The 19969-nt window shown below is 34.8% G+C and overlaps 1 protein-coding gene across 1 annotated transcript in view; it reads left to right on the forward strand.

Annotated features, from left to right (window-relative positions):
• The window catches only part of LOC147071141 (unc-112-related protein-like), a 207870-nt gene extending 194939 nt beyond the window's left edge, over positions 1 to 12931 (forward strand). Inside the window, exons 3-10 of the mRNA XM_085948102.1 lie at positions 422 to 675; positions 1506 to 1729; positions 3036 to 3246; positions 4908 to 5140; positions 6636 to 6909; positions 7729 to 7944; positions 9035 to 9271; positions 11746 to 12931. Of these exons, the coding sequence (XP_085804228.1) occupies positions 422 to 675; positions 1506 to 1729; positions 3036 to 3246; positions 4908 to 5140; positions 6636 to 6909; positions 7729 to 7944; positions 9035 to 9271; positions 11746 to 11946 (1850 nt within the window). The 3' untranslated portion in view covers positions 11947 to 12931. The remainder of the gene's footprint in view (positions 1 to 421; positions 676 to 1505; positions 1730 to 3035; positions 3247 to 4907; positions 5141 to 6635; positions 6910 to 7728; positions 7945 to 9034; positions 9272 to 11745) is intronic.
• The last annotated feature ends 7038 nt before the right edge of the window (positions 12932 to 19969 follow it).

Here is a 19969-nt window from a genome sequence, read left to right on the forward strand (position 1 = left end):
CGAAATGTTTTGTTACTGATAAAATAATGAATACTCTTTAGTACGTAGTTTTAACATACTTTTATGGTACAACTTCTGATATGAAGAAGTATATGTGATGATCAAGTAGGTGAACATTCTAATATTTTTTATTCAATTTTAGTTTTCGATTTATGTAATCACTCCCCCAAGCATTTCTAAAATGTTTTAGTTTGTGCAAAGTGGTCCTTGATATGCGAAGCCTTGCCGTTCCATCACATTTTGTAATCTTTTCCTTTGGTCTTCCCTCCTCTTCAAGGAGTGCCTGAGAGTATAGATAACTGAAGTTTCCATCATTAAAATCGGTCCCAAAACTAAAATCTTCAATGACACCTTGTAACAAATTCCGATTCAGTATATTATTAAGTGGACCTGATCACTTATATTCATTTTATTGATTCAGGTATCAGACATCCAGAAGAACTATCCTTGTGCCGACCCGTAGAAGCATCTCATCTGAAGTACAACTACTGCGAGGGAGGAGGTGGTGCGGCGGCTCACAGGCGGAGACAACTGCCAGCCGACACAAACACTTTCATCGCGGCCAGCGGAGGCAATGGCAGTGCAGGAAGTTTAGATGCTGGACGGGCACCATTGCTCTGCGCCCCTACTCCTTACCCGCCCAGATCACAGTCTGCTACACCAATTAGTTCACCGGTGAGATTATTCAATGGTCATGTCTTCATTTTAGTAGAGTTCTAGGTAAAAAGTTCCATTGCCTGTTACAATCAGTATTGAATGCATTAAAATCTTCATTGATTCGAAATTTATTTTATTTAATTCATAATTTGATGTAGGTAGGTATGTAATTCGAAATTTTGAATAAATTCGAATTACTGCTGTTCGAATTTTTATATCATTTAATGATTTAATGGTTTCTATAAGGTAATAAACATCAACTAGAGTTGCTATGGTTTTCATTTGTAATGTAATTTTAAATTACCTCTATGAATGGTCTAATGTTTGATACAGTGTTCCCAACTGTACTATAAGTAGTGTTCGTACTATCATTTTGGATTAAAAATATATTATATATATTATTGTAGATGTACACCACAATACTATAATTTCCACCACTCGAAAAAATGGAAAAAAAAGATTTTAAAAATTTACTTGAAAAATGTTTTAATAACTGTGAAATGAATGGAATATTAAAAAAATAACAATATTGGCATAGTATAATATATACATAAATGAGAAAAAGGCCGAATCAAATCCAATACCCCTCTGAATTAGAAAATCATATACGGAAACATGTTCACATACAAAGTTGTCCAAAACTCTTAATATTCTTTTTGGTTCTAATTGATGTAGGTAGACTTATCTCCCTATTTCTTTCATACATAGAATTATATATTTTTATTTTGTCCTTCTTTTCCTGGTCTAAATTGAAGGTCAGTAAACTGATGTCAGATTAATCCCTGTCCAATTAAGCCCACACTTCAGCAATATTGGCCAATATTTAATGTCATTGTTTTTGTTTGCAGCACCAGAACGGCACATGGAAACGGGGAATGAACGGATCGAGCCAATCAAACGGGGACCTCTCCGACGGCTACATGACCCCGCACAACACCTCTGTCTCCCTGGAGATGCTCAACGGTTCCACCGACACCTCGCTGGCCAGCAGTCCGTGCGACCCGGGCCGCGAAGCTAGAGACTCCATCGTCCGGCCAAAGTCACTTGTCGAAAGAGCCAGGATGAATGTCGCGTAAGTTCCAATTATTTTTTTTTAGAATGTGAGTTTCTTTTAATACATAGTAAAGAAGACAACCCTATAACTCTAGATGAGTTATAAAAAATATTCAGTCCAATTTATACTGGCATGGTTATGAAGATTTTACCCGTCTTTTATTATTAAAAAAATATCAATAATGAAGAATTAAGTTTCACAACGTTTGTTATGATAGCTTTATAATCTTGTGTGCAGCCAATACCATGGTATATCAACAAAGTAAATACTCCATCTACATAAATGTACCGAGAAGCGACAGCGTGAAAATGCACCTTTTCTTAAGGGGGTACATGCTCAGCGTAGGTCAAAATGGAGCTTTTGTTCTATTTTCAAAGCATAATCCTGGACATACCTTAAACGTTTTAGATAATCTATTTATATAATTTTGAAGCCTTATCCTTTATATTTATTTTAAACATTTGATGACTGCATAAAGTATTTTTATTACATAAAATAGTATTCTTTTAAACCTCTCGCTCTAATGTTTTAGAATATTGTCATATTTCAGTACATAACTGTGCAGTGGTGTTAAGATTTTTTACATTTATTAATTTTTAAACGCATTTATAAAACCATCAGTATAATTTATATCGACATTATTATAGTGAAATATTTACGATAAAAAATTATATTGATAATCTCTGTGATCCCAAATTTGACAAGAATTAGGCATTTTATTATTCAAAAAATGGGCAAGATTAACACATTTAAAGATAATTCTAAAGATACTCATTGTAAGCTATGTCTTTGACCATTCAAGTGTGATAAACATCCTACGAATAATGATTACTTTATAATAATTATTGACCTAAGGTAGTGTTTTTTTGAAATACGCTATTTCTTTTGGCATTCCCCAATGGTTAAGCTACAACATACGGCCGTAGCCATAAATTGACAAACTATAATTGAAGTAGGGAGTAAAATGATGTTAACGCGCGTGTTTGAACATGTACCAATTAAAAAAAAAAAAAAAATCCGTTAGGTATATCAGCTATTTTCAAAATTTGTTGTCCGCTGGCTTCCTATATACTGACAAGAACCGTCTTTTATTTAGACATGATTTTATCTCAGTACTGTACGACCCAAAGAGGTTGGTCGGTCTTTAATATACGACCATATATTTCTGATACAATATTTCACGGTGAAGTATGATGCGGCAAACTGCATGCGTACAAATTTCTGGACACGAATTTTGTGGCAGTAACATTTTTCTACAATATTTTTGTTGCTATCTAAAATGTTCATACATCAAAATTGACTCATCTGATTCTCCTATTTGCAGTTGGCTAGATTCATCGCTTTCCATAATGGAGCAAGGAGTGGGTGAAGCTGATTGCTTGCGTCTTCGCTACAAATTCTCAGCGTTTTACGACCTGAACCCTCGCACTGACGCGGTGCGCATCAACCAGCTGTACCAGCAAGCCCGCTGGCAGATCCTCAACGAGGAGATCGACTGCACCGAGGAAGAGATGCTTGTCTTCGCAGGACTACAGGTATTCACATAATAATCCTATCCAAAAATTTATAAATCCATAGCATAGAGATAATACTTAGGTAATTCAAGAAAAACATCTATTCTTAGATTTCAGTTGATTTTAACCATTTTCCAGAATGCAGACATTGAGTGAATAGAAAGATGTTAAATATAACCTCTTCCAGATGGAGCCTAAATATATAAAAGTGAAGTTGTAAAAAAGAATTCTTGAACTACTGTTTAAATTGCCTGCAATTCATTCATTTTTTTGTAGAAATGTATCAAAAAATAGGAATTTCAATTCAATTTTAGAATCATGAAAAGGGTCAATTCTTTACATAATGCCTGAAATTAGCGATTCCTTGTCGTTTTTTTTTTTTTTTTTGATGATGAGTAAAAATGCAGCAATATCCTGAAATGATTGGGCAATAAATAACTTATCATAAAATGCAATCGATTCGTTATTATTCAAGTATTATTAGGCAAGTTCGCGAATTCAACAGATATTGCCAAGATATTTAGAGAATATTTACATAAACAACCACAAATATGTCAAATGCATATCATTGGTATTGTAAAATTAAAACAATGGGGGTGGCATACCTAGTGAAAAAAACTAATTAAATTTAACACGTTCTTTCCCACTTGATGGGTCGAGATCAATGAAGATTGAATTTTTTCACTGCGTTCTGGTGACACCCTTCTATTTAGATTGGCTTGGACTATAACAATATAAGACCCCATTGGCTGCAAACCATTCTGTACCAATCAGCCGATACCTCGTTGGCTGAGTACTGCCTAATACTAATACAAAATAAATCTAGATAAAAGCCTATCTTATATATAAAATCCATGGTCGAGACAGTTTATCATACTTAAAATGTGTCATGGTTCAAAAATGTTGAGGAACCACTGTTTAAATTATTGTTAACCAGTTCTATGCATTCAGCAAGTTTTCACGCTCTATGAGGCCGTGATCGACAGGCTGCACATATAAATTTCGCGAGTTATCTCGTCGGACTTTAAACTCAAATTAGTAGCCACTGTCGATTGATTTGCATAATTTAAAAAATTAAACACACAGTGACATCTGTTCGAATAATTATGAAATACTAAACCACAAATTATTGGTGTTACAGCAATGACATTAATATGGACGAATCATCTGGAAAAGAAAATGACACTCACTTTATTGTCGGGTCTGCCGAATGGCATAATCTGTTCTAACGCCATTACAATAAAGGTGATATTGCTATAAATTCCTGATGCTTTTTGTTGGGTCTGCCGAATGGTTCGAACGGGTTCGCTCAAATGAACATTGACATTAGAAACACTGCTCTAACGCCATTACAATAAAGGTCATATTGCTATAAATTCCCGATGTGTGATATCGCATAATGGAAATTGCGTGACGTCTACCTATACATGCGAATTTACTTGCTAGCTACTGTCTTGAGTGCGTCGTCCATCAATAATGTCATTGTGTTACAGCGGTTTTAGTAATAGCTTCGCTCTACATTCAACGTGTGTCATTAAAAATCTGCGGCCTGTCAGATACTGCCATAGTAATATCCATAGAGGCATAGAAAAGGTTAAATTTCATTTTCAAGTTAATAAAAAATACCTATACCTTCTAAATAGTTCCCTACATATTGTTTCATTGCTTTATACTGTCTTCAGGTCCAGATAAACCTTCAGTCCAGCAACGGTCACGGCGATGATTCAATCGATGGGCTAATATCAGGAGTGGACTCCCTCAACACATCAGGGACTGATGGAAGCTTCGGAGCCGTTGAGGACGAAGTGGACAGAGCTCTGGCTCAACTGCAGGCCACTTTGGAAGGCGGGGTGTCAACATTGCCTCAAGATATTACTCGTGTGCCAGAACTTTGTGATAATCTCGGTTACCTCAAGTAAGTATTCATATAATGTTTTTATCTGTGACTATTATTTTATTTTAGATACAGATGGCGCTATCTGGCGAAATCTAAATACATCAGAGAGATTTTCAAAATGCCTAAAAAGTATATAGATATGTATACCTATATTTTAGCCATACAATTGAAAAGTCGGAGGATTAAATAGTTTCAACCTTCATTTTGGTTCAAATTAAGTTGAATTTTTGAGGTTAAATAATATCAACTATTTGAAGCGCGATTCACGAATGAAGCACTATGACCGGTTGCACAACGTAAGCGCAAGCCTACTTCAACGAAGTATATTAAAAGTCGACCAGTAGTGTCAAGTACAGTATGCAATTGAAGTATACACGCTTTGACGGTAGAGGCGCCAGCAACTCTCCGTTTGACATTTATTAAACGTCAGAAATTCGTACGTAGTATAGAAGAGGCTGTCATTCTATTTTTTCTATCTTTTACATAACTATTACCGCTGAAAGTATTATTTTGTGTTGAAATTCTCATTTAAATATTTATTGTGATTTTTTAATACAGAAACACACATGTTTGTTTGCAAAATACAACGGAAATTCCGTGTTGTAATATTGTTATATTGGAGACGTAACTAGCTTGTTTAAAGATTAATTGGCTACGTACTTCAACAATGAATGGTTTAATAATGCAACGTTAACGGTAAGTACTGATTAAATATGAAGTCATTACCAAAATGGGTAAAAATGTTATTTAATTTCCATGAAATTCAGAAGAGTTCCGTCATAACATGTTTACTTTCTATCTTACTCTAACGCATGGACATGAGGTATAAGCATGCTGAATACTTTCTCACTCGCACTTAGCCATTTCGTTCGAAGCGACTTTTACGTACTTCAGTTAAAGCGGTTCGGTGTCGTGTTTTGCAGTGTTTCATTCGTGAATTGCCCTTCTGGCAGGTGAAATGCACAGATAGTGCACACAAATGACAAAATTTTGATGAACCATCTATGCAGAGGATTTCTATGACTACCTACTCATTGTTTTATTTCTTCTTTTATTGGTCTGATGCTGTAAAGCGGTGATCGATTAGGCATCTTCTGTTTACTGTAAGATCTCTTACCATTTACCACCTGTTTGTTTGACATACCTTTACCGCAACATAATAGCGACAATATTCAGCTCGGTTATGTGGCATGTATTTTCCACAGACATGTTTCTTTTTGTTATTAACAAATAAAACATTTTGTTTATTCATGTGTTTTAAAATACTCACTACCCATTTTAGTGTGCCTTTCCGTTCCTTATATATTCAAACAAGCATTTATTTTGTTAGATAGGGTGTTCGTGGAATATAACCTATATATTGTAATCGTTTTTTTTATATCTAGCAATATTTATGTCATTTTGATTGTAGTTTTATTTTACCCCAATTACTCCCAAAACATCCCCAAAGCTTCACTGTAACGAGAAATATGCTGTATTTTGAATTATAAACTAATCTTGAATCAATCATCAGGCCTCGTCGTTTCACCTTGAAAGCTTACAAACGCCACTGGTTCACATGCCGGGACCTTCAATTGAGAGCTTACCGAACCCGCGAGGAGGCGATGGCGTGCGCAGCTAACCCCCAACTCAACCAGCTGCAGCGTCAGCCACAGCCCGTCCTGTCGGTGCCGTTGCGTGGCGCAGAGGTTACTCCTGAAGTCCATGTGGCGCAAAGGAGATACTCCATCAAACTGGAGACGCCCAGCGCCGATGGAATGAGCGAGATGTGGCTGAGATGCGATAATGTAAGTCAATACACTGAGGGCAGTAATATGTCAAGTAAATATAAGTAAATATTAAGTATTTTTTTGTGCATAATATATATTATATTACGAATTTGTTTATTTATCTATTTTTCAAAAGTTATTTCATAACGCAATGCGAACAAAAATTTAAAAAATAATTGAAGAAATATTGAAGAAATATTGAAGAAATATTGAAGAAATAAAAGCAGTAATCGTCCGATTTTTTATACCTACTATTCCATAATAATATTGGAACTATTGATAAGTTTTTTTTTTCTTTTTCTTACTGTGAATTCTTGATGGAAACACATCATATCGTCTCTTTTCTGGCAGAACACACTAACTGTTGTAACTGTAACACTAAGTTTTGAGTAATTTGACTTTGAAGTTGTTAAAATGTTTGAAATTGTCTATCATGTGAGTTTATTAAGTAATCGTAAATTGGATGACTTTAAAATAAAGACTGTTTATTTATTAAGAAGGTTTCCAGACGGTAAAGTTTAAAATAAGGAACATTTTGGTATAACTAACTCAATATGTCATTTTTTCGAATTAGTGTCTTCTGCCAGAACAGTGACGGTATGTATTAATTTAAAATAAAACACAGTCTGTAGTTAAATAATGATTGGACCAGATCCGTCAGCTTCAAAAAAACAGTTTCAATGGATACAGAATATACAATACACAAACTTGAATTCTATTCACATTCTATCCTTCGAACCATTGACACTCGCTAGTTAAAATCTCACCATGTGATCCTCTGTCGAGAAGGAGACCGAGGAAGTGTCATTATTTATTGGTTAACTTTTGTGTCTATAGGAGGAGCAGTATGCCCGCTGGCTGGCGGCGTTGCGTCTTGGTTCACGCGGCAGAACGCTAGCGGACGCGGGCTGGGCAGCGGAGACGACAGCCATCCAAGATTACTTGGCTCTCCAGAAACCGGCGCCCAACGCGGCCGTCATCAGCCCCAACCAGCTGGACCTCAGGCCTGCCGACTACATCGCACCCAGGTTTAACAAGAAGTTGAAAGGAAAGGTAACAAAATGACAACTTATTTTGTTCTACATAATTACTATATTTAAAGTAAGGTCAATTACAATGAATTGACAGACGTCATAAATCATTTCTATAGATTGGCAGCGAAATACGCCATATCATCATTATTTATATGAAAAATCGCATATGTTATACATACATACATAATAAAGAAAGATCGAAATATTCTGCCATCTATCAATCGCAAAAAAACCTTTAATCGTTGTCAAATGTTGTAATACAGCACAAAAATCCCTCCAGTTGTAGTCAAAAAAATACAGCAGTTACCTCCTTGCGAGTTGGTGGAACGCTCACCCTGCCATGCCCATATGAACTCAAAAACCTACCATCGTCAGCAACTGTGATGTACGTGTGAATACATTAAGGAAAACTGGAAATTCATCAAGGCGTCTACCAGTGGCGAAGGGTGGAGGTAGGCTGTTAAGATCCGCCGTAAATAGTGCACATTAAACTTTTTCAGACATACATATTTATTTTCATTGAAATAAGACTACAATTTACAGAAAGTGTTGGTTAGTTTTTAAAATTCAATTAAACCCTGAGAAACCAAGCCATAATAGATAATAAGTCAAAAAATACATGTATATCTATAAAATATCTAAAATTATGCAGTTAAATCATACATAACTTTGAATATTTTATAAATAGAATAATATTTTTTATTTATTATAGTGTGGTTTGAGCAGTTCTTAATGAAATAAAAAAATGAACCAATAATATGTGTAATATGTATTTTTAATCCAACGAAAACAAATAACTATGAATAAAAAAGTGTGCACAATTTTGTCGTATCTCCCAAATTAGACCAAAACTATTATGGTTTCGTTTAGGCATGGTTTAATTGATTTTTAAAAACTAACTAATACCATCTGTAAATTGTAGTCTTAGTTCAATAAAAACAAATACATAAAACTAACAAAGTTTAGTGTGCACTATGTATAGCGAATCTTAACAGCCTACCTCCACCCTTCGCCACTGGCGTCTACTACACATAGCATTTACTTCTCACGTCACCTGTTGATATTCTGATATAGAAAAATATATTTAAATCCTATTCATATTTTTACAGGTAATCCAGCGCATCCTGGAAAACCACGCCAACGTGAAAGATTTGTCATCGACCGATGCCAAGTTACAATACATCAAGGCCTGGCAAAACCTTCCCGAGCACGGCATCGCTCTCTTTGTGGTGAAGTTTATGGGACACCGCAAGGAGGAGCTCATCGGAGTCGCGCATAACCGAATTATGAAACTCGACATCAACACTGGAGATCATCTGAAAACATGGAGGTTTAGCACAATGAAGGTTCGTTAAATCATCGTCAGTAGATCTAATGTATGATGCTTTTGCGTAATACTTGTCAACTCATAGTATCTGCATCGATGATTTGTTGAATCCCGGTATTCTGGACCTATACACGTACAGTGGCCGCGCGGCTTAAGCGTTGGACTATCACGCCGTGGGTCACAGGTTCGAATCCTGGGTCTGGCAAGTACACATATTGTTTTTCAATTTATGTACGAGTCAGGGTATGGACCTAGGTTGAGCAAGTGGCTGACATCCATTTCTTGTAAAAAAAAAAACAAAAATCTGTCAATACAAACCTCTACTCTGTGGAGGCCCATATGATCCTATTAGGATCGGACATGGTCGGGAAAAAAAAAAAAAAAAAAATCTGGAAAATGAGATCATAAACTCTGGAGCCCTGTCATACCGTGTTTATCATTTTTTTATCGTCCTCCTATCCGTTTATTATTTGAAAATATAATACATTCAGTTGCATATAATTTTTACCAATAATCGACTAGGAAATTTTCTGATTCGGTTTCAGGCCACCCATGTTTATGTAGTCATAATTTTTCCACAGCAATGGTATAACACAGTGATCGTCAAACGGTCGCTCGCAAGCTACCAGTAGCTCGCAGCGGCATTTTCGGTAGCTCGCGTAGGATATTTTATCATACTTATAAATTTGCCTCTCAAATTTTTTTATTGGACTCCGAAATGAAATATTTCTCAAATTAAGTTTCAATGAAATTCTTAAAAAGTTGCTGTTGTAATATAATTTCTTGGCATAACGATTTGTGCGTACAAAGTAAAATAGAGAAGCAGTCAGCGATGTATTACAATGGATTAGATTGCGCAACCAGAGTTGAGGCGGCCGAATACTCACACAGACGCATTCAAAAAAGGAACAGCATGTAAAGAATACTGTATTTTTCAGAAATTCACCAACACACACAATTTTTCGTATCTGTGTTGCACCAACTCTGGTTGCGCGATCTATAACTGCGCCATACACTTTGTCTCTCGCTCATTTGTATCGCCGCTTAGGTGGGAATGACAATCAGCAATGCATATAATACCACATGGCCTCACCCCTATGTCATGCCCCCCACAAGGGGCGGCTGACAGGGCTCTAATAATGGACTCTAGCCTAAGGGCCCGGACTCAGGGGGGGGAGCGGCGTGGCGTGTCAGCCAGATACATGAGATAAACACACATCTTAAATTTGCTCTAATAGTGAAAAAAGTCGCCCGCGGCGCTATTTTACTTCGGGATAATTATCATTTTAAAATCTATGGTTGTGCGATGTAATTATTGGTTGTCTTGTGTTGATACTCGACAATTCCATAATTTGATGTGTAGAAAAATCGCTAAAATACACTGAATTTTATTTGACCTTGAACAGCATTTAAAAAACGCCACTGTAAAGCGCTAAAGATTCTGGCTTGGGGGGCCCGCTTTAGGATGTGGGGGCCATGCCCTATGTACCACTAGCGCCCGTCACTTTAACTGTGAGCGAGAAAGGGAATGGCACCGTACGCCCTTTAAGCCTGCATACATTATGCATCAATCGAAGATCAATTTTGTTTCCGTCCGATGTCTTATTTATTTTAAGTAATATAATAATATTATGTATAGTACGATAAAGGACGATGATAAAAAATTATAAAGAAGGAATATGTATAAGTAGCTCACCAGACAATTTCAATTACTCTTTCAAAGTTGCTCACATCCTTATTGAGTTTGGAGACCACTGGTATAACACGTCAGTAGAATTTGTTAATGCGTAATTTTTTTTGTTTTATCTGAAGCATTTCCAAAGTTATTGTAAGTGTATAAATGTAAGTAATATGTTTTTTACCAAACAGACTTTACTCGAAGAATTCTATACAAAATAGCTAGAAATGATAACTATTGTCGAACAAGAACTTCTTGTTCACATGTTAAAACTGTGAACTAATAATCCCCTCCAGTGTAGCTAATCGCACTCACGTTTTCAAATGAGGAACGCCCCCAATTTATCATTTAATTTGACATTCCCGTGGTGTACGGATCTATCAATTTATGTAATTAGAAATTTTTTATAATAAAAATAAGTCTAAAACGATCAGGAATGATGTTAGAATTATTATTAGTAAGCTTTTGGTTTATTGCAAAGAAGAAAAGGAGTCGCATCTATAAAGAGAGCCAATATATTATTTAAACACGTCTACTGTGTGTGCGTTGCCGCCATGACAGGTACGTCACTGAGAAGTCTTATGTGCGTCTACACTCTACAGCGACTTCCTGTTTTCGCTTATTTCTTGTTGTTCTAAATCTAAATATAGCTGAGAATACAATAGTTATTTTATTTATTATTCGTACATAAGGTGCACTGTTGTAGATCTTTGTACATATAGCTATTTTTTGCTCGGAAGGCCACCACAAGATATCCTTACCGTTAAGAATGTGTCTATATTGTCATTCACTAATGATTTGAATTCTTTTTCCAGGCGTGGAATGTAAACTGGGATTTGAAACACATGATGGTGCAATTCGAGGAAGGCAATGTGATCTTCTCTTGTCAATCAGCCGATTGCAAAGTAGTCCACGAATTCATCGGAGGCTACATTTTCCTGTCCATGCGGTCCAAGGACGCCAACCAAACCCTGGACGAGGAGCTCTTCCACAAACTCACCGGGGGATGGGTTTAAAGGCCATCCGGAGCAGGCCATCATAGTCTCTAGTCCTCGGTGAAGTATCATATCGATTCTGAACGCCTTTTGTCTTTGATCTACTTTTGTTATTTCACAATTAAACTGTTAACGGTGTAATTTACACACTAGAAAGTTCAAGACTTGGAGATTTCTGTTTGGCGTTTGGGCTGTTGGTCAGATGTTAATTTTTATTTCACTGTGTTCGATGCACATAAGAGACCCACTTACGTAACGCTACTGTAAAGCAGGTTTATTGTGTAATTGTATCAAAAAATATTTCTATCTTTATGGTAAAGTATTTAGTAATTTTTAATCAAATCCTTTGCAATATTGGTGGAACAAATAGTGTGATCAAAGATTGAAAGCGTTAATTTATTGTAAAAACAAAAAACACAATAGAAAAAGTCACTTTGAACCCTGTCAATTATTTTATTACATAATGAATTTTAGTTTGTCAAATTTATTTAATTCCTCTAATATTTCGTTTTGTATTCGTTAACAATAATTTATAAATAATTATTAGGGGTTCATGTACTGGACGTTTTCATTGATTATATTCCGCTATAAACAATGAATGCATTTACTGTTATAATTCAATCATCCAATTAATTGTATAATATTATGTAATCATATTACCATCACAACAGTAAGTGTATTGTTTGTGGCTTGTTTGTTTCATTTGGAGCCGTATCCAAAATAAAAAAAATCAATCGAGTATGAGTATCTTGAAAAATTCGAAATACAATATTGAATTATTCAATATTATGATTATAAAATTCAACTGTGTATCTGAGGCCTTATTAAGTGCCGTAAGTTTTATACATAATAAAGAAATTCTACAGCTTGACCTCTTTTGGGTAAATTGAAATAATTTCAGTCGTATTGCTGGAAAGTTTCAAATTTATTAAAATGTTTTATAGATTTTATCTATGTAGGAACTAATTTTTAGCTTGTAATCGATGTTCAATAATTTTATTAATCTAATAACTAAAATGTTAATCTGTCTTATTATAAATAATATTATTTGTTCATAAAAGTGACTTATTCAGTAAGATATATTGAATATAAATGATCGTTTACTGTTTACCAATATTTTTTTGCATACTTACGTGTTTTTCTTAATATGAAAAGAGCTTTTTTATTCACAACATTATAATTAAACTTTTCATATTTTTAAAAATACATATTTTATTTATAATCCAAACTTCGAATAATAATATAATTTATAATCATTCTTCACCTTTGTAATTATGATTTTCATTATAAATATTATTTATGAATTAACTTGTAAAATATAATAATATAAATTATAAGTAATATTCTTCGCTATTAATTTTATTTACCCACTGTGGGCAGTTTCAATAATGAATTTTTGAAATGCTTTAGGAATCGTTTACACGGGTTTAGTACTAAATCATCAGTGCAAGTGATTAATCACTAATGATTAGCACTAAGCCAGTGTAAACAGGCCTTTACTAACAATGAATTTATTTTTTATCATAATGGGTAATTAAATGTATATCATTATTTACCATTTTGTAATAATTATTATTGACAATGAATTTAAATTAAAATGGTGCACGCTTTATTAAATCTTGAATAAAATTTATATGAATTTAAAAAGTTCTTAAACTTTTCGATAAGAACCGAATCGGGTAATCTATAATTTTGATTTTTCAAAAATTGTACTTTAATTGGACTTAGTTATGCAGAAAGTAGCCAGTAGCAGCCAGCTAGCCAAAAAATAAAAATAAATAGATATGATATAGATCAGATGCGAGAAGGTTTTCTTTACGTTCTACGAAAAATAGCCAAGCCGTAAACAAATTATTCTTGAAATACAATACTATTTTAAATTTTACATTTTTAATATCATGTTGTTGCGAAAGTGACATTATTGTGGACTGGCTACATTCTGCATAACTACGTTCAATTTAAACAGTGCCTAAAAAATACATGCCTTAGTATATCTCTATACACTATACAGTAAAATATTTTCGAAAATTTTTTTTTATATTCTATTATATAAGTGTTTACTTTACAATTCTTAACCAGTCATTAATATTTAGCATGTAATGTTAATAAACTTGCCGATGTTTTTTACAAATTTACATGTTTTTGGAGTCTAAATTAAGGAAAATGATATGTATACTAAAAACAGTAGCCTTATGTAACAGTTATATTATTATCTATGTAAATAATATTGTATATGTGAAATGTTTTAAGTACTATATTGATTTCTTAATAAAGAATTAGAATAACGTTAATATCGTTTTTTTAATATACCCATACATGTTCTCCCTCGAGATTCAGGCTTGAAAAAACCATTCAGCCCTCAGAGTAATAATGCAATAAAGAGAGTGGCTATTGTTCGGAAAAATGAAGCAGTGTTTCTCGCATACAACGCACAGTAGAACAATGTTATTATTATTAACATAACATGTGGAGAGTGATTTAGTAACTGAAAAGTGTCCGAATACAGTACTTACATTAGTAAGTGCCGTGTCAAAATGAACAGAGTACAATGTAACAAAGCAAAAATAAATAAGTTAATAACTTCAGTTGTAATGGCCGTATCTGAAGAATCGGAGGAAGAAATTTGCAAGAATTAACTACTTTTATTCTGACAATTTTATTAATTAACTATTGTAATAAAAACAGAATATGTTGTAATAAATAAAAACCTATACATTACCTATCAAACCTATACATACCTTGTTTTTAATTTTTGACTTAATCTCCTCACCAAATCCAGAAATTCATTATAAGCAGATGCCTAGCCCAGTGGTAGGCAAACTCATTAGTCAATAGAGCCAAATATCAACAGTACAACGATTGAGATTTCTTTTGAGAGCCAAATTTCTTAAACTTAAACTATATATAGGTACACTGCTTAAACTTAATAAACTATAATTGAAGTTTTAAGTCTTAATAATTAATTAAACTGTAGGTACACTGAATAAAACTTGATAATATCATACTTAATAATGATCTTATTTATTGATAAAAATTAAATTGTTAGTAAGTTATCCATAAAATTAAATCATGACAAACACTTAATGTGGACAATGGCCTTCCATCTCCTTGAAAAGTTTGGGCAAGTCAGGTTTGTATGTTGTTGTTTTTAATGTTATTCACGATTCCAGGTTCTCACCAATAAGACGACTTCTCAATTTACTCTTGATAAGGTTAATGCTTGAAAAAGATCGTTTGCATGAATATATAGAACCGGAAAAGGAAAGAATAGCGAACGCTATTTTTTTTACTTTTCATATTAGTCAAGAATACTATTCCAGGTGTTAAATATCATCATGCCTTCCTTCTCCAGGTCTTTCAAAGCAGACTACTTGTGTTGTGAACCATGTTTTTATGTGTTTTTCTCCAATAATATGTCCATATCAGCACAGATACATTCAAATTTATAGCTCCATAATTCTTTATTTTTTTTTAAATCCAGCAATTGCATTTCAAAGTTGCCAATGTCAACATTAAAGGAAGAAAAAATTAATTCTATTACCGTAGTATTAAGAGGTTTTTTTTTTTAACAAAGACTAATGTCGCTTTGCTGTTTCTGAATTCCTGAAACCCGTTGAGAAGAGCTTCCCTCATATTTAAATTTATTGTTTTGAAATAGCAAATGTCAATTTCAGAATTATGTTCTTGGCGATGTTTCAGCAGGCTTAGAAAGTGAATGGAAGATTCTTTTTCCAAATTTTGAGCAAAAAGTTTTCGAATGAAATAACTTCTAACATCGAAAAAATTGTGTTTCCTTCCCCCTGCAGTTTTAAGCTGATTTAGATGAGACGTTACGTCTACCATTAAATATTTTTTTTGGATCAACTGATCGTCCGTTATTTCTGGATAGTGAACACCCTTACATTCTTTATTTTCTGTTAATAAAGAAGCGAAACGTTTCCTCTTGATAACCGATGTACCTTGGTTTGCAGCAGAAGATCTGTGTACTCACTCTCCATTTCAACTAAAAAAATCTTTATTGGCGATGATTAAGAGCTTTAGAATGGAGTTGATAATTTTAATCACAAATTCTTAACTTTGTAAATTTCTTCTGGAAACTTCTGCGCACAAAGCGCTTCTTGGCGAATGATGAAATGGTAAGTAAGTATCTCGTGATTATTTTTTTCTTTTAAAACAGTAACATACCTCTGTCTGTTGAAATTGACACAATTTAATCGAGTGGAATATATGATGTTTTCCCATGTACTCAATTACAGCATTATTTGCAATATCCTCTCCACATGTTTGACCTTTGAGTGGCAATAATCCCAAAAGTTCTTCTTTAGGACATGTAGATGAAATAAATCGTACAAATTTGTGCTTTATCATTTATGTCACAAGACTCGTCAACTGCTATTGATAAAGCTGAAACCAATTTTCAGATCTTCGACTTGCTGGTTGGTTATATTTGAAGACATTTTGACTGTTCTATCTTTCACTGATTTAGCCCGTACGTGGTTATTTTTGGCAGAGCTACAGTTAAGAGGCCAAAGAGCCACATGTAGCTCTCAAGCCGCGGTTTGCCGACCACTGGCCTACCTGTTTATTTTTATATAATGGAGATTTGAAATTCCAAAGACACTCATGCCTTAAATATTCCAAAACGAATTTTCAACGAAATTCCAAAACGATTAGTATCTTCGCTCCAACCTGGTGTCATTTCTACGGCAGTCGGCGACTAAGCAACTCGACTAAAGATAACATGTTCAGACTTGTTTCGTATTTAGTCAGAGGTGGTGGGGGTTGCTACTCGACCGAAAAAATAGAACAAAATGGATCGACTCGACTAAATGATTTTAATAAATCACTTTGATACCGGATGAAGGTCTCCCACAGGAGACCACCTCAAAGGACGGACCGAACCATCAACTTTCCCATGACACCACAGCCTACGTCCACTCTTCGCGGTTCTCGCAACACCCGGCCGAGCGGAGCCTACCTCCACTGAAAATCCCAAAATTCAAATTCATCCACGCTCCCACCAAAACGCAGACGCGGTCTGCCAAAAACTGCCGCTCGCGCCGCCACTAGAATCCGTCGGTAAAACAGAGAAGTTCGCGACCGACAGCTGAACATGTCGCCGGCAATCTGACAGTTGGATGGGCGCGAAAAAACTCTCTTGCCCCTGACGCCGAACGAACAGCATCAATCGCCAAATCTCTCTCTCGCATCGGACACCGGACAGCTAGCATCGCCTCGGACGCGAAGCCAAGCCAGCATCTCTAATTCTCCAGCCAAAAAAACGCGTCGGCGCCAAGCAAGCATCAAGCAGCCCAAGCCACAAGATCTCAAACTAACAGCCAGCAAAAACCGCATCTACCCACCGCCAACGACAATACCCTGTAAATAACTAACTGCGGCATTATAATAAACACCAGCCTCAACAGCATACATGTGTGTTTCTCTCATTCCACCCCGCTTCTGGCCTGCTAGTGATACGGCCTTCACCATTCTCCTCGACTGTTCAGACACATTTAGTTACTAAATCAGTCGCTTCTCGACCAATATGAACATGCCTTAACACTCATTTATGAGAAATGGTTATTAGGCATACCCCTCCAACATGCAACCTTTATCAGACTTCCGGATTCAAATCATCACCGAAGTCCTCACTCTACTAATTGGACGGTATTATGCAACAAAGAACCAATCCACAAAAATCTACTTGAAATAAATGCCTTGGTTTATGTGGTATTCATGAACAAATATTTTGTGAGTTCAGAAATATTGAAAGTAATTGAAGGGTGACATTCCAAACCGGCCTAAGTCTAAAAATCTGATTTTGAGATAATCATATTTTTGTGATTTGCAATTTACCTCTTAATTTTTCGGTACTATAATGTTCGGCAATTTCATAGAAAATTCAAAGACTCGAAAACGTAATATGAAGCGCCTAGTTTCAAAAGCCCCTAAAACGATTTTAGCTAGTTCTGAGAAAAATGAGAAAAACAAATTTACGTAGTTTTGAGAAAAATGAGAAAATATCATTTCTATTGAATTTGTGAACTTTATGTAAGGTGAGTCGGGGTAAGTGTGACATAGAATTTAATGAGATGAATTTCAACCTGGTTCATGACGAATAGGTATGTTTTAAACAGTTGAAAACTTTACCATATGATCTACAATATCATTACAATTAATATGTACAGAAGGAACCCACTGTATAACTTACTATAATACGACATTTTAATATTTTTTGATTACAAGTCGGTTTGTTACACTTACCCCAATATTGGGGTAAGTGTAACTAAATTCACCATTACTCCAAAAGTTCTTCAAAACCATAACGTATTACATGCATAGAAAGGTAATATATCATTTAATGGATATTGATTCTTAAATTAAAACTTTTGTATAGATTTTCAACAAAAATGATCTCTATCATTTTTTTTTTGGGTTAGTGTGTCATACTAATGTATGTAGAGCTAGTGATGTCCCGAAACAAAAATTACGTTTTTATTAGGTAGGTACTTAATTATTTAATGTGGTTATCTCAGCAACAGGAGTGGTAGGTAAATCAATCAAAGGCTTTTGAAGATAAACTTATAATTGTATTCATCTCGAAAGAGCACACATACAAAGTATACAATACAGGAATGCAGAGTAACCCTAAAAATAATAAGTACATACATGACAAAGACGTAAGCACTTACAGTAAAATCAAAACGATAAAGAGGTTTGTCGATTGTGTGCGGCGTGAGAATAAGTGTACGAAAGAATGAGTTAAATTTGAAATGTTATAATAGCTTCACCAAGAATTAACAGGGTAAAACATTATTCTTTTAGCTCGAAACAGTGAGCATTAACAAACAGTTGATGAAATTTAATATACCTAATATGATTATTTTCGTATTATTACAAAATTAAATAACAATCAGCAAAAATAAAATGTGGACACAAATAGCAGTGGCGCACCCAGGGGGGGGAGGCAAGGGGCCCTGACACCCCCCAAAAATGAAAATTATCTGAATAATTTTAAACATTGAAATTGAAAGCCAATAAACTATACCTTTGGGCTTACACAAATAAAAACACGGCAAAAAATGATTTGTAACAATAATTCTCCAGCACCCTTTTTTGAAAAATTTCTTAGATTTTAATTCCTAACATTTCGAAACGCTAATGTCAGGTTTTTTTAGAAACCCAATCCCTAATGGAACTATCAAAAAATTCTCGGTGTCCACCCGAATTCCGGAGTGGTGTAGGTCATGACTGGGGAGGGCTGACAGGGCTCTAATCTGGGGGCCCGGCGTGTCGGGTTGACCAGATAAGTGAGATAAACACACATCATAAATTAGCTTTAATAGTAAAAAAAAGTCGCCTGCGGCACTATTTTACTTCATGCCCATGAACATATTCAATTACTTGTGCAATATATTTTTTGATTATTATGTGTCAATACTCGACAGCTCCATTATTAAAGTAGATGTATTAAAAATCGCCAATAATTCACTGTATAAGTACCCTTAATTTGAACTAAAACACAATTTGAAAAACGTTAATGTAGTGTTTCACACTGCCTTTAATCTTAGCGGTAGGTAGGGGGGCCCCAAAATATTCATAGTCTGAGGGCCCGCTTCAGGATGTGGGGACCATGGTGTAGGTACACCGAGTGCAATAGACAAAAGACCGATTAACGAGAAATTAGGCTGTGAAGAAGAAAAAGAGCCTATAGGACTAATTTACATTCTCCTCCTTGGGCCCCCCCAATATTAAATCCTGGGTGCGCCACTGCACAGTAGAACAATGTTATTATTATTAACATAACGAGTGGAGATTGATTTAGTCCCACTAAATGATTTAGTAACTGAAAAGTGTCCGAATACAGTAGGTACTTACATTAGTAAGTGACATGTCAAAATGAACAGAGTACAATGTAACAAAGCAAAAATAAATAAGTTAATAACTTCAGTTGTAATGGCCGCATCTGAAGAATTTAAGGAAGAAATTTGCAAGAATTAACTACTTTTATTCTGACAATTTTATTAATTAACTATTGTAATAA

Source organism: Rhyacophila brunnea, unplaced genomic scaffold (genome assembly GCF_057557595.1).
Source record: "Rhyacophila brunnea isolate RB1 unplaced genomic scaffold, BYU_Rbru_1.0 scaffold_20, whole genome shotgun sequence".
Taxonomy (NCBI): domain Eukaryota; kingdom Metazoa; phylum Arthropoda; class Insecta; order Trichoptera; family Rhyacophilidae; genus Rhyacophila; species Rhyacophila brunnea.